Below are 24509 nucleotides of genomic sequence, written 5' to 3' on the forward strand. Positions count from 1 at the left end.
AAATGGGGATTTCGTCTAACTAATCCATGTGGGTTACGTGAGCGAGGTGCTAGTTGGATTACCGAACAGCCACGAACATTCGAGCAGGCTGACAACAAAGCTGAAGGGCGTGAAGTCGCCCTGCCAGTATGGAACACCCCTCAGTACAGGGTAAACTCGAATACATCTTCTTATCATTGTGTTTCGCTGCATCCATCTAGCCCATATGCACCAGCTATCCTCTTTAGCGAACATGTTGCAAATGTTGTGACGTGGGAATTAACGCTGTTCTCTGACTGGTGTTTAGCTCATGATTTGACTGGTGGGTGAGATGAGTCTTAAAGCACATGAGTGATTTGGAAATTGTAAAGCTGCATGATATGGGTGATTGAAGACAACTTGATATTTGTTCAACTATTTTGATGCTGTGAGCAGAATGGCCTATTCATTCCTCTTGACATTCCACTTTCTTCAGGTTGCTACTGCCTTCATCTGATGCAGACGATCCATTTTGTGGTGATGGTGATGAGGGTGAGCATGGCTCCCGGTTTTCTCTTTGGTGTGTCCAAAATACTCACTTGCAAAGTGTTTGTGTTTTTTATCCTTCTCTTTATCTTTCTCCTGGATGTCTTCGTCTTCCTCTTCGATTTCAAATGCAGGCCATCCTTCCCATCCATCCTCCCACATCCTGGCCAATTTTTCTGCCTTCTCCTCTCTCGACAACCGCTTATTTTTCATGACCTTTTCCCAACGGGCCATATCAGCATCATCCAAAAGACTCTCGTTCAGCAGAGAAGTGATCTTGTCTACATCTATGCCTTCCCCGATGAACACGAGCTCCTGGCGCCGGTCACCCCACTGGCCTTGAAAGTCGTTTTCAATGGCTTTGCGGACATCTTTATCCTCTGGCCAGGCTTCGTCGGGTACTTCAGCAAACCAAGGTCCTCCACAGCTCACCGTCAGCATCCCCCCGGCCTGGCTCCATTCCCCAAACTGAAGGGGGCGAGTCGCCAGCCAAAAGAATCCCTTCGAGCGTAGAACAGGCCCAAATGCATGTGCGCGTTTATTCGCAAGAATAACTGCAGGATCAGGCTGTTCGAAACCTTGTACGCTTTGGGTCTCCATATCTTCATCCTCGTCCTCAGACATAGGATCATTCTCGTCGATCTCCATTTGGTCCTTGTTTTCGTCGTCATTGTCCTCTTGCTCTTCTTCCTCCTCTCCCTGCTGAAGAAGGATGAATTTGTCATGAAGAAGAGCAAAGAGCCGACGCGGGTGAAACGGTCTCCTAGCGGTATATACAAAATTGTTAATTCCGTACCTGGGTGCCAAGTCAGCATTCGTAGCAGGAGATTGTGTTAAAGGGAGGAAGAGACGAACTCCAGGGTTTCCGGTTTAGGTGCCATCCTCTTTCCCTGATCAGTATTCATAACCGTCATCTCGTGCAGACTTTTCAACCAGCCCGAACCCGAGGCTGCTTTGAGAAAATCAAATCTGTTGGTTCCGATAATCTCGCGTACATCGACCTTCGAGTAACTGGATTCTAGGATTTTCGCATCAGGGTTCAACAACTTCACGAGTTTCCTAATCCGACCTCGGGTTTCTTCATCAACGGTCTCGATCTTATTGATAATCACAACATCAGCGAACTCGATCTGATCTACCATGAGATCGGAGATGGTGCGTTCATCCTCAGGAATAATTTCCTTGGAGCCATAGCGATCGGAAAGAAACTCTGCTGTGTCGAAACTCGATAGAAGATTGAATGCATCAATTACAGTGACTGTCGTGTCAAGGCTTGCTAAATTGTGAAGCCCTCCGAGCTCGGCACTGCATTCAGAAATAAGGCCGGTTAGTAAGGGGCGGCTCTGGCAGTGGTGAGCTCAAATGAAACTCTTACATCTCGGAGAGGATCTTCCTGCTATCCTCATCGGTATCCATGATCTGATCCTCAGCTTCAAGCATTGCCGCGCTAAACTCCGCAGTGAATGTTTCCGCCACTTGCATCGGCTCACTAATACCAGTACTCTCAATGACAACGTATTCCACTTCTTTCTGTCTTGTGAGGCGCGCAAGCTCCGAGAGCAAATCCCCACGGAGCGTGCAACAGATACAACCATTTTGGAGCTGGATGAGTTTCTCTTTCGTCTGAGATACTTTATGATGTGTAATGAGGGCAGCGTCGATATTAAGTCTGTTGAAGTAACCCAATTAGCCCGGAGTGTCTTGCATTGAAATAGGGTGCAAACTGACTTGCTCATATCATTGACAATCACAGCTATTCGAAGTCCATGGTCAGGCGATTTGAGGATATGCTCCAACAGGGTGGTCTTTCCACTTCCCTAATATCAAGAGTGTTAGAATGCATGCCTACTCACGTAGCCCCGACGCTTACCAAGAACCCTGATAGTAGGGTAACAGGCAGCCGTCTGGCTTCTTGGCCCTGTGTCCCTCCAGCTCCATCTTTGGGCTCTGGTGAGCGATGGGCCGCAGGTCTTTTCTCTGAGTCGACTTCCATCTTACTATCGTTAGTCAATTGCAAGATATGTAGCAAAATGAAGGCGAGTTTCGAGATTTTCACCTCAGGGCTAAAGGCCCTGGCATCCTTGCCGTTCTTATACGGCCTCCAAGTTACTCATTCTTCCGTCCACAGAGAACAAGACACGACCTATTATCTGATTCAAATGCAATACCTGCAGCTTTCTGCAAATTCCTCCGAAGGTACATTGTAATTGCTCACTTATGATTGGATGTGGAAGTTTGATTCCAAGGGGTAACTTGGAATGACGCTTGATCTTCTCTATCAAGGTCCCCATATCTTCAGGAGAAGGAACTATGCGACACAATCCGCTCCGCTCATCGACCTCTCGGTGGGACGGCCTGCGGCCGTGCAAAAGTTTTGATTTGCGGATTTATGTGGAAGCAGAACTAGCAAGCGTCCCTCGGGACATTAAGGCGAGTTGAAGCTGTAAGCGGTCAAGCATGAGCTACCTCCAATTCCAGCTCGAACACAAATGGACCAAGAGTAGATAGTAGCAGCATTGGCAGCTTCACATATAATTATCAAGTGCACCGAGAATTTAAAAAGCTCGAACAGCAACCGTTTCTACTGTTGGAAGCTTCTTGGTTTCCCCTCTGAAGATATTGTAAGGGTCTTTGGGTGAATTCGGCAATCAATTTTTCGGGACACCAAGTCCTTACCGCTACCTATGCGGCCAACTTTTTGATTAGAACTGACATGAATGGGACGAAAACAACAATCCATCCAATCTCGGACAACGGCATAAGAACCACAGTGTACGGGGTAGTTCTTTAGAGATGGTGATTTCTGCAGAGAATTCTTGAATATCCGGTAGGCTGTGAGCCATTAACTAACAGGCTTCAACATCCGGCGCTGAAGCAAGCTAGCTGGATTTCTTTCTAGGGAAATGATGGATGGAGTGGGAATCTTGCTGGCCAGGCCCCCGTTGACATTTAGAAGTTCGATTCATTCGAACGGGATCAATTAACTCGTACAGTATCAGTCTCGCAGTGACCTAACTAAACCTTAGAAGGTGCGACGCGGTTAGATTCATTTAAAAACCTTTTTCTGATGTGTTTGCTAGCGGAGCCTGTTCATCTCGGTAATGAATCCCGAGCTTGTTGTGATGATGAGAAACGGAGTTTGACAGCAGCATTCTTAGGGCCAAGGGGCACGCCCACGTGACTCTAAACTTACGCCCATACAACCGCATCCGCTGCCTTTACACGAACGAGATTGTTTTCGTCTCAGTGATTTCCATGAGATTTCTCATTGCGTATGCGAAGAATTCCCGGTTTTCTACTCCGTCGAGTATTGTCTTCCCGTCCGCTATGGACTCCGTTCCCCTACCAAAGGATTCTCAGCGGGCCAATTCCCGGAAAAGGCCACCCGTCACCCGCTAGGAACCTCGCTACGGCGCGGTCACCTCTACATCCTACGGATGGAGCTCCTGCAACGATATACGCTTTATCCACAGCACCAGGAAGAGCTGCAATAGCTATTGTGCGGGTATCTGGCCCTGCTTGTATACAGGTATGACGAGCATCCGTATTTTCCGCGAAGCTTCTTTTTGCTGATTTTCGCAATTCTAGGTATACAAAGGCTTGTGCCCCGGATCTCCTCTGCCAAAGCCACGGTATGCTACTCTTAGAACATTATGTGATCCAACGCAATCTCCATCGTCGAATGCGGTTCTCGATTCAGGCGCCTTGGTCCTATACTTTCCGGCCCCAAAGACTGTAACAGGTGAAGACGTCCTTGAATTGCACATCCACGGCAGTCCTGCAGTGATTAAAGCGGTGCTCAATGCAATACCTAAATGTCTAGAGAACAAAATCGAGACCGGGCTAGAGTCATGCATCCGGTACGCTGAGCCAGGCGAATTCACTCGCCGAGCCTTTCTCAATGATCGCCTTGATCTTCCGCAGATTGAGGCATTAGGCAATACTTTAGCAGCCGATACCGAGCAGCAGCGGCGTCTAGCTATTAGGGGTACAAGCGATACTCTGTCTGCAAGATATGAGAATTGGAGGCAACAGTTGCTGTATGCTCGAGGCGAGCTGGAGGCGCTAATTGATTTTTCTGAGGACCAACATTTCGATGAATCTGTAGATGATTTTATGATTTCCGTCACGGGACAAGTTCGAAAACTGCTAAACCAGATCGATGTTCACATTGAAAATGCCTCGAAAGGAGAATTGCTGCGAAGCGGAATCAAAATCGCATTGCTTGGTGCCCCTAACGCCGGAAAGAGCTCGCTGCTAAATCGAATTGTGGGGCGAGAAGCAGCAATTGTTAGTAGCGAAGAAGGAACCACTCGTGACATTGTTGATGTTGGCGTTGACCTTGGCGGTTGGCTTTGCAAGTTTGGAGACATGGCGGGACTGCGGTCTGCGCCACCTAAGCTCATTGGTGAAGAGCGCAAGGATTCTACTGTTATTGGAGAAGTGGAAAGGGAAGGTATACGTCGAGCCAAGGCGCGAGCATTGGAGTCAGATCTTGTTATCGCAGTTTTGTCACTTGAGGAGAACCAGCATGGCTCCGCGCTAAAGCTGGAAGCTGAGGTGGTTGGCGCGATTGAGGATTGCTTGCGTCTCGACAAGCGAGTGATCGTTGCGATCAACAAAACTGATAGGTTAAACTCGGATGTTACTAGTCGGCAATACTCGAACGTGGTGGAAAGGATTTGCTCCACGTTCCAGGGACTCGACAAAAACCAAATTTACGCAATTTCCTGCAAGGATGCGCAGGATGGGTCTCCCGACCGACGGGACCCCGGTAATATACAAAACTTCCTAAGAGGCTTAATTCACACATTCGAGGAAATGGCGATGCCCTCTCGATCAGAAGATGAGGATAATCCTTATGACCTTTCTTATTATCAGGACTCACTTGGAGTCACGCACCGACAAAGTTCTAATCTAAAAACATGCGCCCAACATCTAAGAGAATTTCTATCCCAAACCGTGCAAATCCAACACGCTAATATCGCAAGTGACAACAATAATGCACAAACTCCGGAAAATGCGCTCGCTAAAGGTCAAATGTTTGACGAAAACGAAGTTGATATCGTGTTGGCGGCAGAACATTTGCGATTTGCGGCGGATTCGCTAGCGAAGATTACCGGCCGCGGCGAAGGTGGTGACGTAGAGAGTGTCTTGGGAGTAGTGTTTGAAAAGTTGGTTTTCTTTTTGCGTCGTTCTCCATTTTTGCCCAAATATTAACTGACATGAAATTCGAACAGGTTTTGCGTAGGAAAATAATCGCCGGAGGAGGAATTGAACCCGATCCACAAAGTTGACCGAAACGCCTAGCCATTCTATATCGTACAATCCCGTAAAAGTTTCCGTCTCTTCAACTAAATTCTGGAAAAAGGATCTCTAGAAATGGTTCGAAACACGTCCTGCGCTGTTTCGACATATTTCGAAATACTCATTGCTCGTGTTTCGGATATCGAGGCGCATATGAGTCCTCATCCGTGTCGTGAATGTCGTTGTATCCGCCTCTACCCTGTCGATTCACGGGCTGCGTTGAACCAGAAGCCTGGTTGGGTCCATTGTAGCCGCCACGACCCATTTTGTTTGATTTGTTTCCGAAATGAAGATAGAGAGCGGAATATTGAGAGGCTGAGCCTTTTTTTCTTTTTTTTTTTTTGGGTGGTAGAGCTTTGGTCTCAAAGGCGCGAAAGATTTGGCGTTTTGTTCTTGCAATTGACTTAGTTGTATCCGCCGCGCCCCATGTAGGGTTTATATAGAATAAAGCTCTTTCTCTCCGGTTGAGATTTTCTGCGGATGGTTGCCTCAGGGCAGAGCGAAGGAGCCTGGTATTTATGCGTGCGACTATAAAGCGAACTTGTTTCGGAGACGTAGGGAGAAATAAAGATCTTGAAACAAGTAAAGACTGAAAGGTTGACTGAATATGAGGACAAATAGTATTAAAATTTGTAGCCAGAAAAAGAGGTCTTGCTTGAATGAAGCCGATGAAAGATGGAATTTGGAACAGGCAGAGAGAAGGGATGAAGGAGGCTTATATATCCGAAGAAGCATTGATTAGAGCGCCTCTCTTTCTTGAAAATATTAATGACAACGGGTAGAGAACCGTAGGATGCATGGAACCAACTCCTCAGCTCGAATCCGTTGCCCCGTGCACAGGCACAGTCACGATTCGTTTCCGGTACACACAGCATGCAGATTCTCCCTTGAGAGCCCGGGGGCACACCTGTAACAGAACCCAATAACGGGGGCTGCCCATGAAAAAAAAAAAAAAAAAAAAAAGGAAGAGAGCACAAGGGTCGACAAAATAGACCTCTATGACACAAAGCAGAGAGATCCCAGTCCAAACCTTTCAGTTTTGTCTCGCCCTCATTGTTGCTTTCTTGCCTTTCCTGGTTCTCCCTTTTCACCCCTCCCGGTTGTTGCTTTTCCCTTGGCCCTTTGTTTAAAAACAGTGGCTGATGAGTGAAAGCGAATCAGATCCTACAGATACGATCCAGACGATTGTCTCAGGTAGGTAAATAAGGGAATACCGAGGAAATTCAGGCAGTGACTGGACGAAAGGTTCCGAACGAGCGAGTGGGCCATATGGGATTTCCGGGAAACCAGCCACGCAGGGTTCAGATCTGGATTGAGGACATCTTGTGCTCCGAGGAAAGAGGTCAGGATGGGGACATGGCTTAGCACATTTTCAATGCATTAATCTCCTTGGTAAGGGTCTCGTGTCTATGATTCATCGTTGTTGTTGCCTGCGTGGGCTGGGCCAAGCGATGATGCGCAATTACAACGAAGATGATCTACCATACCGAGGGATATGCTTTAGCAGTGGGGCGAGGGCTGTTCAATTTTAAAGTTTGGCTTTCACCCCAATGTATCTGCGCATTCAAATGGCAGTTTGCAGACACTGATTTATTATTTGCAGGTTCGGGTGCAGTCAGAGTGAGGAATGCGAACAGTTGGTTGGTGCAGTGTTCCTTCGACCAATAAAGTTTTGTTGCTCGGCGTTAACCGTTGGTGTGGGTCGTTGTATTTTAGGTAAACTGCCTTGCGAAGATTATGTGTGCCTGGACTATACTGTCTACAGGAGGCCCCTGAATAGTGTTGTGTCTGGAGCCGCATTTTCTGGTTTTTGTTCCTTAACTGAGGTCCATACATCTATGCCAGTTGTTTAACTACATATTGACTAGAGAGGAACCAGGCAACGTTTTCGGTGTCAAGCTGTCAAAGCATGAAAGTAAAAGACTTTTTTTAGGCTGTGGAAACGATTCTGAGCTTAAAGCTAAATTTAGAATGTAGCTTTGCATTAGTATTTGAGGTACCTCGTACGCCTTACAGCCATTACATACTCCGTATTACCAAGAACGTGACTCACCTCAACCGGGTTGCTCGGAGATGTGGGATGCGGTCCGGACACTTATCATGCAAACAGATAGGCCATGACTTCGCTGGTTATTCGATTTCAAATCATCCGTCCTCCTTCTGTGCTCCCTCTCGGCTAAGACTAAGAATATCTCATAGCCTTTGGCCAAAACATGTCTCCGGATATGATTTTCTGTTCCTGGCCACGTTACACAACACGGGGTCATAAGTCATGTCCGCGCGAAGCCTTTAGTTTATTTAATACGCTGCTGACAAAAGGGCCATACCTATCTATCAAATATCGCGGGTCCATTCCGGTTTTGGGTCCAAATTGTCCAAATCGGGTGGTGATACCTACAGCACCTAATAATTAATAATACTGGCCATTTGACTCAAGTCCCGACGTTGAAGGCGAAGTTTACACAACCAGCGAAATCTTCGTCTTGGGTCCGTAATATATGTAACCACGTGGATGGAACTGGTCACTGCGCCTTCAGCCCTACGAAAAAAGGAATAGGTGGAAAGTATATCAGCGGTCAAGGCGCTTCGGTCCGTTCAGCCACCACACTGGGGTCCTCGAAAGCTGAAGTCAAGATGGGGAAAATAACTGACATAACTCTGAGCACACCTCAACTCCCAAAAGGATTCAACCGGTTCAGGTTTTGTGTCGCGCCTATGGGCTAATCGGCTTTCCCACGACTGATTCGCACTCTACCGTTTCATCTTGACCGAGAAATTCCACTGTCTGCTGACAGGTGCTACAGGCATCTCACCAATCTGCCTTACCTATGGCCCCATTGAGATCATGGTCGCTAGCAAGTAAAAGAAGATTATTCAAACCATTTTGTAGCCCGTCACCTATTCTCTTTTTCTATTTATCCTAGGAATGTGTCACCGTCGGTTTCCGGTGGGGTGGTTGGCCGAGTGGGAAAGGGCCAGCCTGGAATCCTTCTGAAGTAGGTGTTCTGTTGATTGGGGAGTTGACCACACTGAACAGAAGGTTGTGAGTTCAAATCTTGTCTCAATCAAAAAGAAATCTTTACCATGGGGGATCCCATTCTAGAAGGACAGGTGCTATCTTGTTGGGTAGTTATAATTGATTGCTATGGATCAGGAATATACATGAGTTAGATATGAGATGTACTGGGCCTGTGTGGTTTACAAGATGATTCACTTAAAATCATCTACTTTTTATTAGTTTGCAAATGTTGAGATGTGTCAGTTACACTCAAGATTTTAAGGATTTTCCCTTAGAACATGGCTCCAATCAGAAGAATAATGCAAGTTGTAAAAGACCTTCTCCTCTAGGAATCATGTGCAGTTTGAGCTTAGTTAAACAGAATGACTTAACTGAAGTCCCCACATCAAGAAGAACACATGCCTGTAACTAGTTGGACAGATAGCATGGCCTTCATAGTCTCTGATTGCATAAGGCCTACGAAAAAAGTGATATACACACACACACACACACACACACACACACGCACCCCGTCGGTTTCCAGTGCGTATTAAGAGAATTGTTAGGATGAAAATCATTGATTATGATCAGTATTTTAGCACAGAATTTGGAGAACCGATTTGAAACATCTCTAGGTCCTATACGATGCTACATTTTGGCATCCTGATCGTAGGCTGTTTAGACCAGCCAGCCATACGGTGTAGATGTTTAACTCTTCCCTAAATTTGACAAGAATGTTACACAAGGGCCGATCAAGTGTCAGTTTCCAAGAGCAGTTCCGAATTGAAGAGTTGATACCTTGGTTCTGAATTGAGTTTTGGGCAGTATGTAAACCGGGCCAGTACCGATTGAAAATGCGTTTGCAATCCTGAGTCACTTTGGAGCTACGGGAGCCTTTATGTCGCATATCCAGCAGCTACCAACTTCCCACTTCGGCGGTGCCGCTACATTGGCCCGGGGAACTAGCGGGATCGACCGCAAAAGCCGGCCAATATGGCTTTGCACTGAGGGATCTACAGCTGGCTTCTCGGCTTCTGATTGAACGAGCCAGCTTTCAACCCGGCCAATACTGGGGGTGGCACAGTATCCACGGAGACATACTCTACGTCGATGTACGGAAAACATGCGACCCAAGGATTGCCATAGGCCAAGCTATATCCTCCCTCCGGCTTAAGCGATGTAGACTGTTTACTTCCCGCCAGCCTTACCGGCAATTCATTCCAGCTACACGCTCAGCCTTAATCTTATCACGAGCCAGACTGCGCCCAGACTGGCCTTCTGGCCACGTTTAAGCGGTCAGGGTTAAGTTAGTAGCTACCTAATTACAGAGGACACGTCGGCTACTTACCCAAGAGAAGGTGACTAAGAAAAATTATCCTAGACACCGTTGAGCTGTTGAAACGTTATGGAACAGGGGTGGTGAAACAGGTTCAAAGCCATGCGCGTTTTAAAAATTATTGTATGTACGGAGTAAGTGTGTGTGCGGAACGCGGATTACAATAAGTATACGCTTAATAGACAACAGGCTCGGTTCTTAACCAGGCTAATCCAAAAAAAAAAAAAAAAGGGAAAAAGAAAAAGAAAAAGAAAAAGAAAAAGAAAACAAACAAATAAATAAATAAATAAAGCTCCGGAATAAAATCTGTATGAAAGTGCCATTTCTCCCAGAGACAAAATATAATTGCAACACGGTTAGAGTGCATTATCCAATGTCCTGCCATGTAGATACATACATGCATACATACATACAGAATTTAATACACTCCACGACAGCCACACTGGATCGGGACAAGCTTGGGAAACAAGAGCCGCAAAGAGCAAGGCTGCTAACTGTGAAGGTAGAGAGGCAGGCCCCCAAAAAAAGCTGGCCAACAGAGCGAAGTACTGGAAGCTCGGTTCTTATAGACTTTGTTTAATATACCGATAAGGGCAACAAAAAGTGCGCCTCGACGTGGGGCTCGACGACCGAGAGGAAATATTCTGCGTGCTGACAGGTCCCCGAAAGCGTAGTAAAAACACGTTCACATGAAGGATAGCAGTACGGGGTAATGCCTGATTGTCGATGGGCGGAGTGACATTTAACGACAGGAAGAGTAATTAAACGGAGCCCAGTGCCCCTAGCACAGGCACCGGCTTCTAGGCGAATAATCATTGCTGAAAAAGACGGGAAAAGTTCGCTTGTAGCCGTAACACTGGGGGCCTCGATGCCGACGACTAAGTGGGTGCTATCAAATTTATTAGGTGCAGAAAGACAGCGGTTATATATTCCGTAGATGAAAATGTCATCTCACCAATCTGAGATTGTTTTTATTCTAGAAATACGGATCGCATACGTCGCAACAATGATGGGCTTGGACCTGGTGCACGCTCAACCCTGACTTGGTGGGAAAGTCGAAGGAACACTTCGGCCACAGATTATGATGTCTGGAATTTTGAACACACAGATCAAATGCACGTTCATCTAGGACACCACTCATGCCGATTGGTCATTTTCCAATAATGGTATAAATCGTGGAACGATTTAACCGTCCTATTGAAAAAAGCGAATTCAAAGCATTCCTGTGGGTCATATCCCTCCTGTGGTATATCCCTCCTGTGGGTCGTAAAAGTAGGAATCATGTCAGCACAGGTTAGCTATTATGGCATATGGATCCTGGTGGTAACTGAATACTAGTCCTAGCGATGTACTGATCAAGCTCAATGATTTCAATGAGAACCCGCCGAAGAGAGCGAACGAAGGTTTCGATGCACTCACACGCCGGTGGCAAAGGAACAGGAGTATGTATGTCTGCCCCAGTGGAATTCAAGACCTTTGAGAGGCTTTTATTCCGAGGGATTGCGGCCTTTCCAAGGGAAAAAAGGGTGAGGGGAGGGGTTCGCGATAGTCAATGTGCGGCACCGTTCTCCTGTCCCAGAAAACACGAAGGATCCGGCACCGGAAACTTGGGTTGCTCCACCCTCTTGCAGAGCCATCCCGGTTCTGGGCACGGGCGATATTTAACCCTCATCCTCCTTACCTCGTAGACTAACGATCACGGACTCGCGGTGTATGTATCTCCACAAAAGCTAGCGTTTTGGCGTTCTCCCATGAAGGCGGTTGGACATAGCCGTCGAGAGCGAGCGAATTCGTGGATAATGGATCCCTATTCTTCGAGTCCGAGCGGGAGCATGCCACACGGTAAAGCTAGAGGAGCGCCTTGACCCTGCTGAAGACATCGACACGCGTACGAAGTACTCCGTACACTTTGAGATGCTGTTCCCCATAGTTCAGGGTTTGCCCTGGTTACTTATTGCGGTTCGGCACACTAAAAGGTATTTAGGCTAGTAAGGGGAAAGTTTGTTGTTCCCTGCACCAACAAAGCATGTTGGCGCAGCGGAAGCGCGCCGGGCTCATAACCCGGAGGACCTTGGATCGAAACCAAGACATGCTACTTCGAAAAAAATCTTTTTTGGTTTTTTTCCTCCCTCGGCTCGAATGGACTGTCCGTCCATCCCCATTCATATCTGTTGGGTTTCACCGCTCACACTATTGTTTGGTTTGAAATTCGGGCAGGATTAGTAGCCAAATGGGCCATGGATTTGCTACTTTCATCGGAAACCGGGATAGTTATAGTATGTAGAATCCTTCGATATTACAAACACTCTACTCAAAACTGATTGTAGTATGAATCCGACGGAAATACACATCTATGATCCCAAACACCAATAGTGCGCTCTTTTTTTGGGGAAACACCGAAACGGCCAAAAGAAAATATTATATACACGTACAAGCTGGATTTAGGTATCACGATGAGATCGAATTCTTCACCCACTTCTCCAATCCGCCAAGGGCAATAATCTCCTGCACATTCGGCGGCAGCTCGCCGACCTTCTGTGTCCACTTCGGTCCATCGAGCCCTTCTTGGATCTCGATCTGACTTCGGCGCACATCCCAAGTCAGAGTCCAGCCGGTTCGGCGGGTGAGCTGCTTAGAATCGGTCTTATCGCTTCCAAAAGTCTCTCTTAGACGAGTTATCAGGCGTGGCACCTCGAGGCCCATAAGTGCATTGTTGATGCTGTTCCGGGAGAAAATATTGCCAAAGCTGCCGGAAACAACAAGCGGGATTTGCTTGGCTAGGATCGCCGTGGCGGCTTGCTCTCGAGAGCTTCCACAGCCAAAGTTGTATCCGGTCACGAGGATATCTCCTGCCTTAGCAACTTTACCGAATTGGGTGTCATAGTTCTCCATACAGTATTCGCCCATTTGCTCGTAGGGAATGTTGTCCTGATAAGTGTATTTTCCGGGATAGATACCATCAGTATTGATGTTATCAGCGTCACAAAAAACGATTTCTCCAGAGACCCGCTCAGGGAATCCGGGGTAGACCTCTGTAAGACCCTCTTCTCCCGAAGAATTACTTTCTTCGCTCGCAAACAGCTTTTCAGCGTCCTCAACCATACTGTCGAGCTGGCCGATCACTTTCTCGAGGGCCTGTTCAGCAGTGATCATCTCATTGCCATCACCCTCGCCGCGAACAACTCCAGTCCATCCCTCAGGCTTTTCGTACCATCCAGGACCACTGATCGTGCCGCTAAGAGCACTGGCAGCAACGACTTCGGGACTAGAGAGATATGCTTTAGCTTCTGTGCTACCCATTCTTCCCTTGAAGTTCCGGTTTGTTGCACTAATTCCGACTTCTCCAGGTTCCAGCAAACCGGTTCCAAGACCAATACATGGGCCACAGCCGGCTGGAAGGGGCTCAGCACCAGCTTCGAGAAGCGCCTGCCAGTCACCTGCCTCTTCGGCAGCGCGTTGCTCGGGGATGGACGCAGCGGCGATATAGAATTTGACGCCGTCTGCGATCTTGGGAATCTTTCCACCGTTCTTCTCGGCGGCTTCCTTAAAAACCTTGGCAGCTGCAGCAATATCGGATGCTCTCGAATTCGTGCAGGATACTAGATATGCCTTGTTCACCTTGATGTTCTGGGACTCCAGCTCTTTTAGTGGCGTGGCGACCTTGACGGAATTTGGTCCCGCGACGTATGGTGATAGGGTAGAAAGGTCAAGGAAAAGTTCCTTCGCGTATTTAGCTCCTTTGTCAGCGACAAGTGGCTCTTCAAAGAGCTGGTCTAGTGCAGCATGCTTAAACCGCTCGGCGGCAGAACTCTGAAGCTCGGGAACAGTTGATCCCCACATAGCTGCCGTAGTTGCCTTTGATCTTAGCCAGCCTTTCAACATTGAGTCGACGGGGAAGAGTCCACTCAAGGCTCCCCATTCGGTTGTCATGTTGGCGATTGTTAAGCGATCGTCAATATGAATGCTTCTCATGGTTTCCTCGGACCCGGTGAATTCAATGGCGTGGTTGAGGACATCATCTTTATCAAACAGGCCACAGAGTGCAACGATGACATCCTTTCCTGTGACCCCCTTTGGTAGAACTCCCCTGAAAGTTACTTTTGCTACAGGTGGAATCTGCCACCATGTCTTGCCTGTGGCCCAGATACTCGCAGCATCGGTTCTCACAACCGGTGTTCCTAGACAGCCAACACCGCCGTACATATTGGAGTGACTGTCGGATGCGACGACCAAGGTGCCCGGCCAGGCGTAGCCCTCTTCAACCATGATTTGATGACCAATACCCCTACCAGCGGGGTAGAAGTCCACTCCATGGGTCTTAGCAAACGTCTCGATCTGTTCGTATTTTTTCAAATTCTTCTCCGACTTATTCTGGACGTCGTGATCGAGGGTCATGACAATCTGATTCGGGTCATTCAGCTTGGAGGCGCCAATCGACATAAACTTCAACGCAACAGGCCAACTGTTGTCGTGAGTCATGACGCGATGGGGAGAAATTGTAACATAGTCGCCAGATTTGACATATTTGTCCTTAGGAAGGCCAACGGAGTAGCGTTGAACGATCTTTTCCGTAAGAGTCTGGGGAACGGCCTTGGATGACTCCATCGCCGATAGGATAGCTGCTGCCGCAGGGTCCTCTCTCTGGGAGTGAAAAACATCGGTCGACAAGGCGCATGATTTCGAAGAAAAGAGCCTAGGGCACCGGCGATTCAAAATCACAGGAGACGCTCGTAATCTATAAGCTTGTGCCCGCCCAAAGGGTAAAGGCCTGGTCTATCCTCGGGGGTTAGTCGATACGGAACGTGCCCAGCGGAGGGAATTTTCATACCAAGGACCTCCGTGCACCCAGGGAAGCCTGCGTGGCTATCCCGCGCACCTGCCGATGCAGCAATTGCTGATAGCTGGTCATCTTCCCTCAACTGCTCGTCTGGGCCGTCTTAGAAGAATTTCGTCGAGCAATCAGCGACGACCTAATTCAATCAGCCCGTGCAAACGTGGCAAACACTTTTCTCCGATGCCGGGGTTTATTGGTTAGTCAGCAAATTAACTCACTGGAAAAGTTGCACGTCGACGGTTAGCAGGACAGCTTTGGCTGTGATACTTCCATCGTCAAAGTCGAAAACGATCGGGAAAGTCAAGTGCCCTGCGATTTGGCACACAGGGAACTCGAAAGGAACCAGGTGCCCCACGGAGAGATGTCGAGGCACCCCCCGTGAGCTTAGAAAAAAAACTCTGTGCCTCTCTCCGAATTCGGGGGAAAACGCTGGAGCTCCTCGACGTTTGTGTTTATCAGTATCAGAGCTCCAGCTCTCCTTCATCTCAGAAGTAATTACTATCGTCTTCATATCAGGGGGTTGTTAGTTACGGTACTACTTATATGTGAACTCCAATGTCTTGAATGGTTCGTAGGGAGATGCCAACTGGTTCTGTAATCGCTCGCAAGTAAGACTCAGTGCGATAAACCCGTTCGGATGAGAATCGTCCATCTCGTACATATATCACCGCATTCGCCCCATAGCGACTGCTCTGTACTTCTCCCTCAGAAGTTCCGCGAGTTGAGTGACGACTTATAGATGCTGCTGCAGTATCACTCACTGGTAGACATCACCCCACCGTCACCGTCCGTATGCCCCTCCTGCCCACGTCAAGCTCCACCATCCAAAATCCAGCATTACTAACTCCTCCAACCGCAGAATCATCACCATCCCACGCGAAGCGCAGCTCCTCTACGCAGTATCCAAATCACACGCCGATCATGCCCTCCCGGTCCGAGGTTGCTTACTTCGGCGCGGGCCCCGCCCCGCTCCCCACCCCTGTTGTCGAAGGTGCCGCCAAAGCTTTCGTCAACTTCAACGATGCCGGTCTTGGTCTTGGAGAGATCTCCCATCGCTCCCCAACGGCCAACAAGATCCTTGCAGAGACCAAAGAGGCCCTCACTACCCTCCTCGATGTCCCAGACAATTATGAAATCCTGTTCATGCAAGCCGGCGGGTCAGGAGAATTCAGCGCCGTGGTGTATAACCTCGTCAGTGTATGGGTCGAGAGAAGACGGCGGAAGATCAACGCTGCTCCAGAGGAGACACTTGTGGCGGAACTAAAGAAGCAGATCGAGGAGGAACTGAAGTTGGATTACCTTGTCACCGGATCATGGTCGTTGAAAGCGTCCCAGGAAGCAGCTCGGTTGCTTGGAGAAAAATATGTCAATGTTGCTGTTGATGCGAGGAAGGACAATGGAGGGAAGTTTGGCAAGATACCATCAGAAGAAACTTGGAATCTCACCAAGACGAAAAAAGAGGGCGGAAAAGCGGCCCCTGCCTTTGTCTATTTCTGTGACAATGAGACCGTGGACGGCGTAGAATTTCCGAGTTTCCCCAAGGTTTTGGAACCAAATGGCGGTGATGAGGAGGATGAAAGAATCGTGGTCGCCGACATGAGCTCCAATTTCTTGAGCAGGAAAGTGGATGTTAGCAAATATGGAATCATATTTGTAAGTCTTCTCCTTTCATCTACCTATCTATCTTCTACAAGACGCAAAAATTCCGCCAGCTTCATACTAATCGTCAAGCACAGGGTGGCGCCCAAAAGAACATTGGTGTTGCTGGCATTGCAGTGATCATCATACGAAAAGATCTCCTACCTCCGCACACCGCCACCCCTCCGCCGTCGTTGCTCCGCCAGCTCAATATCGGCGGACTTCCCGGTCCCATCGTCCTCGATTATGCCACAATCGCCAAAAACAATTCGCTATATAATACCTTACCCATTTTCAACCTCTGGGTCGCCGGTCAAGTCATGATCAATTTAGTAAGCCTTTACGGAGCCAAAAAGGTTTCAGGGCAGGAGCAAATTGCAAACACAAAGGCTCAATTGATATACGGTGCGTTGGACAAGTATCCAAGTGTTTACACTGTTGTGCCAGAAAAGGACGTACGGAGCAGGATGAATATCTGCTTTCGTGTTCATGGAGGTGATGCAGACAAGGAAAAGGAGTTCGCTATCGGTGCAGAGAAGAGACTGCTTCAAGGGTTAAAGGGTCACCGGAGCGTCGGCGGAATGAGAGCCAGCAATTATAACGCCGTGCCACTTGAGAATGTCGAGAGACTTGTTCAGTATCTGGAGGATTACGCCAATGGACGTGTCTAAAGCGGGCAAGGCGTGATGGTATACTCTATGGTATATGTTTCAACACTTGTTGGGGGGGGGGGGGGGGGGGGGGGGGGGGGGAATCATCGCTGAGATAAAACGGGGAAAAATAATGATATACCAACCAGAAACGGGTGTATATTGAACGAAGAAACGCGGCACAAAAAGAAAAGCGGAGGGGGGGTTCCGCGGGAAATGATTCAACCATACTCCAGAGCTATGCAGGCAAAAAAAGTAAAAAATTGGGGATATATAGATATTTCATGGACTTTTGATTTTATAGTTTCCAGACAGTCCAACCCTTCAGGTTAAGTTGTTCAAGAAGACCCTGGAGAGGACCCTGAATTTCGACTCCGTTTCTCCACAATTTCGGGCCTGCTAGATAACTAATGAATCCATCTGGTCCTGATATTAGGATCAATTTTGTTTTCCGTCGATTGTCTGTCTCGTATTTGTCCATCTGACCGGTAAAGTGTAATATAGTTTCTTTCCCAATGAGGGTGTTCTCTTCGTCCACGAAGTAGTCAACAGACAACCGGCCGCGAGATTGAAGCTTAAGCTTTTCTAGCTGTGAGACAGTAAAGACTTTAGGCTCATTAGCCAGCTCCGGGTCGTCTCTCCTGGATGTTGCGCCTGAAAAGATCCTTGACCACCAGCTAGTAGGGGCTGCCGCTGGAAAATCATTTCGTCCTCCCAGACAATCTTCCCTCCGTCTGTTCGCCCAAAGTATACGCATTCTCACGTCTTTCAGCTGTCTCTCCCCAAAAATAGTATGCGCGGCCTGCAATGCTGGTGCAATGCCGGTCCCGCCCGCTATAAATAGGACCTCGCGGATATCATCAGGCAGTTCAAACTCCATCTGCGGCCCGCGAAACTCTAGTATCGCTCCCGGTTTCAGGGAATGCAAGTAGCCTGAAACTTCCCCCTCAGGCTCCCTCCGAATCAAAAACCGCAAATTATCACCGTCCCTGACAGCCTCATCGATCGGCAGCTCATCTTCCCCAATCGGCGGGAGTGGCGTATAATCTCGTCCGACCTGCAGGTGTGGCTGCTTGAATTGGACGCTCCATAGCCCCTTTCTCCACGCCTCCAAGTAAACTTCATAGTTTTGCGCTTGTTTGACCGGCCGCAGGGTGAAGACGCTGCACGTGGAGGAGATGGGTGCTTTGGAGATAAGTTCGTACTTTGTGAACGTGAAGGGATTTAACGTTGAACTAGAGTTTTTCTCGCGATATTGAAGGTATGCACCGATTCCGCCCGCGGCTACGGTCAAAATGGTGATTTGTAGCCAGCGGCGTCTCTTCGGTAAGGAATTGCTCGTATTTGAACTCGTTGCATTCTCGCGAAACTGGACGCTTCGAGGGTTCCGGCAGGTCTTCCAGGCAAGCGCCCTTATGGTCGACTCGAGGCCCCAAACTGCAGGAAATTTGGCGACCATGGGGGGGGCGTGAGCGGTGAGAGAGAAAGAGAGAAGCTTGATCCTTCGTCCGCGTTCTCAATCTTTGATCACATGAATTTGACCTCGAGTCGACGCTAAGAAGCTTGTCCGATTAGTCAGATCGACAGCTAGCCCGCTTTGGGCACACGGGTGGGAACCTTCCAGGGGGCATCTCAAGCGCCGCGATGGAGGTTGAGTTTGCGCGATTGGGATTTAATTCGGCTGGCTGGTTGTGTTAAAAGACCTGGACTACGACACTGCCCACGAAAAATATACCTGCCCTCTGTGTTGTCACGATAAATTATGTTGAACTAGTTATATGATGTCATACTGAAATTGATCAACCACCGCCTTTCCCACTCAAACAATGGCCCTGTTGCGACGGTTCTCAGCCTGAAGATACTCGACCCCGTCTACGAATACCCTGCGGAGCTAAATGGCGCCTATAACGTTCTCTGATCCTGTACGGCCTGGTGCAGGCGCGGCGCGAGATTCGCTCGAGCTCGCCTCCTTAGCTTCCTCCGAATCAAGAAACCAAACTTCGAGGTCATCGTCTCCCTCGGGGGTATCCTCGTCACGAAGAGTGTCTCTCGAAAACCAAGATCCGCTCTCAGACTCTCCGTACGACATTACGCGCCAAAGGCATGCCCGATCATACTCCGTTTCCTCTGCATTTGATTTCGGAAGCAACCTATTCCCTCTGTCGCAAACAGTCGGCGGGTACGCTCCCCTGGGGGCACCGTCTGCGTCGTCATTAGAACATCATGTCGGCCTGGTCGATGGCTCCCTCGAAAAGCGCAAGACTTTGACGTATCTTAATGGCTTATCTCTCATAATTGGCCTGATTATCGGTTCCGGAATCTTCTCTTCCCCGGGTCGCGTGAGCACAAACACCGGTTCCCCGGGCGCTTCCCTGATAATATGGGCTGTGGCTGGGGTTCTTGCCTGGACAGGCGCGGCGAGTTACGCGGAATTAGGAGGCGCAATCCCATTGAATGGGGGTGCACAGGTCTACCTGGCCAAGATATTTGGAGAGTTGGCGGGGTTCTTGTTCGCCTGGTGCGCGGTGTTCGTTTTAAAACCTGGCTCTGCTGCTATAATCGCCATAATCTTTGGGGAGTATGTCGTGCGTGCGATTGTTGGTGCGGATGCCGACATGATCAGCCCGTGGATCAACAAGGGTGTAGCTTTATTGGGAATCGTGTTTGTGACCTTTATGAACTGCATATCGACAAGGCTGGGTACAAGGATCGGAGATCTATTCATGTTCTTCAAGTTTATCGCACTTCTTGGAGTTACCATAACGGGAATCATTGTCGCGTGTACCGGACTTTCATACGATGGAAAGCCAAATATGGATTGGAAAACCACTGGATGGTTTGAAGGGACCAACAAGGACATTTCCAGCTGGGCTGTGGCGTTATATGCTGGCCTCTGGGCTTTTGATGGATGGGACAATGTACGTATCTACTGTATACAATGTCCCAAAATACTCGTTGTCTAACCTAAGAGTCCAGACAAACTATGTGACTGGAGAGTTTAAGCATGCGAACCGCGACCTACCTCGCGTTATCCATACTGCTATGCCTCTCGTTATCCTTTGCTACATACTCGCAAACGTTGCCTATTTCTTCGTCTTACCATCTTCCACCATCGCTGCAACCAACACCGTTGCCGTTCAGTTTGGAGGCAAGGTATTTGGTCCAATTGGAGCTTTGATCATCGCCCTCGTAGTCTCTGGTAGTTGTATTGGTGCATTAAACGCCACTACTTTTACCAGCGGAAGACTAGTGTATGCTGCCGGCAGGGAGGGATACCTTCCCTCCATCTTCAGCAAAATTGGAATCGGAGGTTCCGCCAGTCCCACCGGTGGCCGTTTGCGAACACGCTCGTGGTTCCATAAGCTCCTCATCCGCTTACTCGGAGACGACATCGGTATCGGTTACACCCCCATTTATGCTATGATTTTCAACAGCACTTTATGTGTGTGCTACGTTGCTGTGGGTGAATTCGGTACCCTAGTTACATTCTACGGCGTGGCCGGATATACGTTCTATTTCCTTACTGTGCTGGGTCTCATCGTTCTTCGAATCAGGGAGCCGCATTTAGAGCGTCCATACAAGACGTGGATAGCGACACCCATTATCTTTTGTTGTGTCAGCCTGTTTCTTCTCAGCAGAGCTGTTTTCGCCGAGCCGTTGCAGACACTCATTGTAGTTGCTTTCATTGCAGCCGGTATTCCGGTATATTTCTGGAGAATATCCCAGCGAGATGGGAAAAGCCAACTGGCAGGGGGATGGTGGAAGTTCTGGAGGAGATGGGGGCGGTAGTGAAGGCGGCAAACCCCCTTTCGCATCAATCCATCATCGAAGCAATATCTTCAAACAGGTTGGATGATGGCATTGACAACTTTTTTTAACCCAACCATAAGACATGTGCGTCCACTATGTCTTGGACACATGTCGCTCTTGTACTGTTTCTTACTTTATAGACTTTATTCCCTGAATAGCGACTTTTAATGAGGAATGATTCTATGTCAACTTGGATTTGGATTAACTAGCCAAGCAGGTCATTTGTGTTATGAGACAACAACTTGCACGTGACAATATTAGAACTTCCAGGAAGCATAAAGGAATAATAACACAATTTTGTTTACAATACATCTTTCCAAGATCAATATCACTGGAGTACAGTACAGGAAAGTACAGGAATTGTGGATTCCTTGCCACTTAGATGTGTATATAGCGCTGGTAGTCAATGGGTTAAGATCCAGCATTCCCAATGCTGGGGACCGGGTTCGAGTCCCGGCCGGCGCAAAATAAGAATTAATAATTATCGTTTTTTTTTGTCCGATGGAATTCAGGCCGAATACAGTAGACCCCCGCTATAGCGATTTAAATTTGGAAGCTTGTTCGATTCGTTATATAGGGGAATTCACTATATAGGGGGTGCGCATTGAAAATAGGCACGAATATCTTGCTGCTGCTGAGTTTGAAGCCTCCTTGCTGCTATTTTGCTCTCATAGCTGTTGAGCTGCTGAATTAGCTGTTGATCTCCCTGATCTTGCTGCTCTTCATACAGCTGGAGCCGTTTAACTAGATCTAGAGCCTCCAAAGGTGTAATCAGTGGGAGCATCTCTGTAGCCAAATCCTCATCCTCTTCACTCTCATCTGCTGGATCTAGCAGCACAATAACATGCTGCTCAATAGCCTCAGGAGAATCCTCTACCACTTCATCTGCTGGATTGAGAAAGTGCTGAATATTCATCAGGTTTTGAATTACTGAGAGAAGGCAGAGTCTTTAGAACTCACTGGTGATCTCCATAATTGAATCATCCTCAGGATCCAACTGTACAGGTCTTTTGGGAAATAAAGCTCTGTTAAAGCAGTGAATAATTGAGACTGTAGACATGTCTATATACCATGCCTTGATTCCCCAGCACAGTGCCATCAAAATATTGACTGTAGCAAGAGGCTGCAGCTTGTGAGCCCAGAGAGCCTTCTTTCACTCAATTGGAATAGTGGTCTGGCGCGGCATTGGGTCTCATTATAACAAATTGCCTATAAAATATTCAAAAGAGTTAGCAAATTTCAGTTTATCAGGGATTAACAAATTTTGTAGGGAGATTCAAATTTGGGAAGAGATTTCGTCCATTATATAGGGGAATTCGTTGTATGGGGGTTCGCTATAGCGGGGATCCACTAAATTGCGCGTCACCAATAGCTGTAGAGGTATGGATCCAAACTCAACGCCAGTGGTGTTGAAGCTTTGCAAGCCGATCGTAAATCTCGTGCTGACTGGAGTCCGCAAACACGATTCCATGACCTATTATCGACTAGGGAGTCTATAGATTAAATCCATTGGGAGAAAATAAATAAGTAAATAAATAAAGAGGGAATTCCAAGAGCGCCTTCAAGGCTTTGGCTCCTGGGAGACCTGGAAACGGCAAAACGGTCAAATTTATAGTCCTCCAAATGCCAAGAAATTCAGGAACCAAATCCTTTTCAGAGAAGAATTAGCAGGGAAGTTCTGAGGCTAGTTGCAGCCGTGACAACGACATAGTGGAAAATATTCCGCATTGAAGGTCACAACTGCAGGTGCTAATTCACCTGAGGGAACAAGGCCCTGTTGTCAATGCTCTGTTATCAAGTTCATGCCCCGTCTTGCCTCCACTCTCCTCCGCCGAGCATACGCTTCAGATCCGCTCCTCCTTCTCCTCCTCCGAGAATGTCGTGATCTAGACTCAGCTAGAAACGAGCTACGATGGCTTCGGGAGCATGTACATTCGCTTAGCAAAGCCAATGCTTGTAATGATGCATGGCGGCAAAGGCAGTTGAAGTCGATGGTGCGGGATCGGGCACGAGGAATGCCGCTGCAGTATATACTGGGAGATCAGCCGTTTGGAGAGCTGGATATCCTATGTAGGAAAGGCGTGTTAATTCCCAGGTATATAAGCTATTATTTCTTTGAAAGATATAATGTTAATACACATCTGGTCCTCAGGCCTGAAACAGAATCCTACACATTTCGCACCGCACGCTTAATTCTATCGGAGCTGCGAATGGGAAGCTCATCCCCGGCACCAATTCGCATTCTTGATCTTTGTACTGGGACTGGTTGTATACCTCTGCTTCTGCACTCGCTCCTAGCATCATCGATACCGGATCTGGCTCTAGTGGGAATTGACATAAGCCGCAAGGCCTTGTCACTTGCAAGGGAGAACCTGGAATACAACATTTCGCAGAACCACCTGTTGCCCCGCGCTAGACAAGACATTAGTTTCCTGCAAGCGAATGTTCTCCGTGATGAAAAAGCGGAACTTGTGAAGCGCGAGGGCGATGCAATCCCAAGTCTACAGGCTGTACTGGCGGACTTTGAATCGGCAGCAGACATACGCAACAGTCGTAAAGACTTAAGGGGGCAATGGGATGTCCTAATTTCCAATCCGCCGTACATCTCACCAGTCGACTTCTGCAACGGAACCACAAGGCGGAGCGTGAGGCTCCATGAGCCGACTCTAGCCCTTGTTCCTCCACCACTTGCATCTCCTCAAACACTTGAGACTCACAAGTCAGAATATGACGAAAATGCCATGATAACGGCTCAACAAGATTCATTTTATCCCCGGCTATTAGATATATCTGATTTTATCGGTGCAAAGCTTACTGTGTTGGAATGCGGTGATCCAGCGCAGGCTAGGAGAATTGTGGATTTAGTAGTGAGGAGAAACGCCAGTTATCCTCCTGCAAGGGGGTTGGAGGCCAGAATATGGAAATGTGATCATTTTGGGAGTGATGACATGTTTGCTTCCACTGAAAAACACACAGATGATGAAGAGGATGGAGGGGCACGGGCTGTTGTCATTTACAGAAACAGAGACATATGACACAGCAAACAATCTAGAATAATTCTCTTTATTCTTCCCTCGCCCTTGAAGGATGAGCGCTTTCAGCTTTAGGGTTAGGACCTATTTGATTGGTCCTGGTGTTATAGTATCTGTCAAGCGATATGGGGTACGGAGTACATTAACAGCTATTACCTAATATTTTGTTTCTGCCACCCCGAACTGAAAAAATTGGTGCTTCTTGCTTTCACCCATCACAAAATTTGGGTTTCTCTGCTCTCTGTTCTCAAAACAGAGGGGAAAATAATGTCCTCAGAGACACCTGTTGTTGCTGTTTATCAACCTGGATTGCTTGGAGTTGGTTGGACTGGGGTGATTTGCATGACCAACAACTCTTACATTGTCAAATACCCAAAAGCATCCTCAGGTCACAACACTT

At 48.0% G+C, this 24509-nt stretch overlaps 7 protein-coding genes and 2 non-coding genes across 10 annotated transcripts; 6 read left to right on the forward strand and 3 right to left on the reverse strand.

Moving 5' to 3' along the window:
• Nucleotides 1-450: 450 nt before the first annotated feature.
• On the reverse strand, nt 451-2497 carry D8B26_000751 (uncharacterized protein; the record flags this gene model as incomplete). Its single annotated transcript, XM_003071109.2, has 5 exons — nt 451-1300; nt 1360-1809; nt 1880-2173; nt 2233-2321; nt 2375-2497. The coding sequence occupies 5 exons, from the start codon at nt 2495-2497 to the stop codon at nt 451-453; spliced, it is 1806 nt and encodes a 601-aa protein (XP_003071155.1).
• A 1258-nt stretch (nt 2498-3755) lies between these two features.
• Nucleotides 3756-6376, forward strand: MSS1 (mitochondrial splicing system protein). Its single transcript, XM_003071110.2, has 3 exons — nt 3756-4033; nt 4093-5678; nt 5745-6376. Exons 1-3 carry the CDS (start codon nt 3779-3781, stop codon nt 5761-5763), a joined length of 1860 nt encoding a protein of 619 aa, XP_003071156.2. The 5' UTR covers nt 3756-3778; the 3' UTR covers nt 5764-6376.
• A 5792-nt stretch (nt 6377-12168) lies between these two features.
• D8B26_000753 lies at nt 12169-12240 on the forward strand. The gene has a single exon. It is a non-coding gene; the product is annotated as a tRNA-Met (tRNA).
• A 112-nt stretch (nt 12241-12352) lies between these two features.
• LYS4 (mitochondrial Homoaconitase) lies at nt 12353-15074 on the reverse strand. The gene is made up of 2 exons (XM_003071111.2): nt 14974-15074; nt 12353-14918 (listed from the first exon to the last, which is right to left on the reverse strand). The coding sequence occupies exons 1-2, from the start codon at nt 15052-15054 to the stop codon at nt 12594-12596; spliced, it is 2406 nt and encodes an 801-aa protein (XP_003071157.1). The 5' UTR covers nt 15055-15074; the 3' UTR covers nt 12353-12593.
• A 418-nt stretch (nt 15075-15492) lies between these two features.
• On the forward strand, nt 15493-18767 carry SER1_1 (Phosphoserine transaminase). 2 transcript variants are annotated; one of them, XM_066123326.1, is made up of 3 exons: nt 15493-15765; nt 15839-16632; nt 16716-18767. In XM_066123326.1, exons 2-3 carry the CDS (start codon nt 15901-15903, stop codon nt 17286-17288), a joined length of 1305 nt encoding a protein of 434 aa, XP_065979400.1. In that variant the 5' UTR covers nt 15493-15765; nt 15839-15900; the 3' UTR covers nt 17289-18767. The 2 variants fall into 2 exon arrangements, with proteins under 2 accessions (XP_065979400.1, XP_003071158.2); XM_003071112.2 differs by having other exon boundaries at nt 15493-16632.
• Nucleotides 17357-18726, reverse strand: CYC2 (mitochondrial peripheral inner membrane protein; the record flags this gene model as incomplete). The annotated part of the gene is made up of 1 exon (XM_003071113.2): nt 17357-18726. The coding sequence occupies one exon, from the start codon at nt 18724-18726 to the stop codon at nt 17566-17568; it is 1161 nt and encodes a 386-aa protein (XP_003071159.1). The 3' UTR covers nt 17357-17565.
• Nucleotides 18768-19162: 395 nt separating the features above from the next.
• On the forward strand, nt 19163-21166 carry D8B26_000757 (uncharacterized protein; the record flags this gene model as incomplete). Its single annotated transcript, XM_003071114.2, has 2 exons — nt 19163-20185; nt 20244-21166. 2 exons carry the CDS (start codon nt 19163-19165, stop codon nt 21054-21056), a joined length of 1836 nt encoding a protein of 611 aa, XP_003071160.2. The 3' UTR covers nt 21057-21166.
• A 304-nt stretch (nt 21167-21470) lies between these two features.
• Nucleotides 21471-21542, forward strand: D8B26_000758. Its single transcript has one exon. It is a non-coding gene; the product is annotated as a tRNA-Gly (tRNA).
• A 1337-nt stretch (nt 21543-22879) lies between these two features.
• D8B26_000759 (uncharacterized protein) lies at nt 22880-24115 on the forward strand (the record flags this gene model as incomplete). The annotated part of the gene is made up of 2 exons (XM_003071116.2): nt 22880-23172; nt 23230-24115. 2 exons carry the CDS (start codon nt 22880-22882, stop codon nt 24110-24112), a joined length of 1176 nt encoding a protein of 391 aa, XP_003071162.1. The 3' UTR covers nt 24113-24115.
• Between the last annotated feature and the right edge of the window lie 394 nt (nt 24116-24509).

This window comes from Coccidioides posadasii, chromosome 1 (assembly GCF_018416015.2).
Source record: "Coccidioides posadasii str. Silveira chromosome 1, complete sequence".
NCBI lineage: Eukaryota > Fungi > Ascomycota > Eurotiomycetes > Onygenales > Onygenaceae > Coccidioides > Coccidioides posadasii.

Excerpts from the sequence above, each read along its gene's own strand:
- MSS1 (XM_003071110.2), top strand. The coding sequence starts at position 3,779 with ATGCGAAGAATTCCCGGTTTTCTACTCCGTCGAGTATTGTCTTCCCGT. Across the intron at positions 4,034-4,092 it reads CTGGCCCTGCTTGTATACAG|GTATACAAAGGCTTGTGCCC; the intron begins GTATGACGAGCA and ends TCGCAATTCTAG.
- SER1_1 (XM_003071112.2), top strand. The coding sequence starts at position 15,772 with ATGCCCCTCCTGCCCACGTCAAGCTCCACCATCCAAAATCCAGCATTA. Across the intron at positions 16,633-16,715 it reads GCAAATATGGAATCATATTT|GGTGGCGCCCAAAAGAACAT; the intron begins GTAAGTCTTCTC and ends CGTCAAGCACAG.
- LYS4 (XM_003071111.2), bottom strand. The coding sequence starts at position 15,054 with ATGACCAGCTATCAGCAATTGCTGCATCGGCAGGTGCGCGGGATAGCC. Across the intron at positions 14,919-14,973 it reads TGGGTGCACGGAGGTCCTTG|ACCAGGCCTTTACCCTTTGG; the intron begins GTATGAAAATTC and ends CCCCGAGGATAG.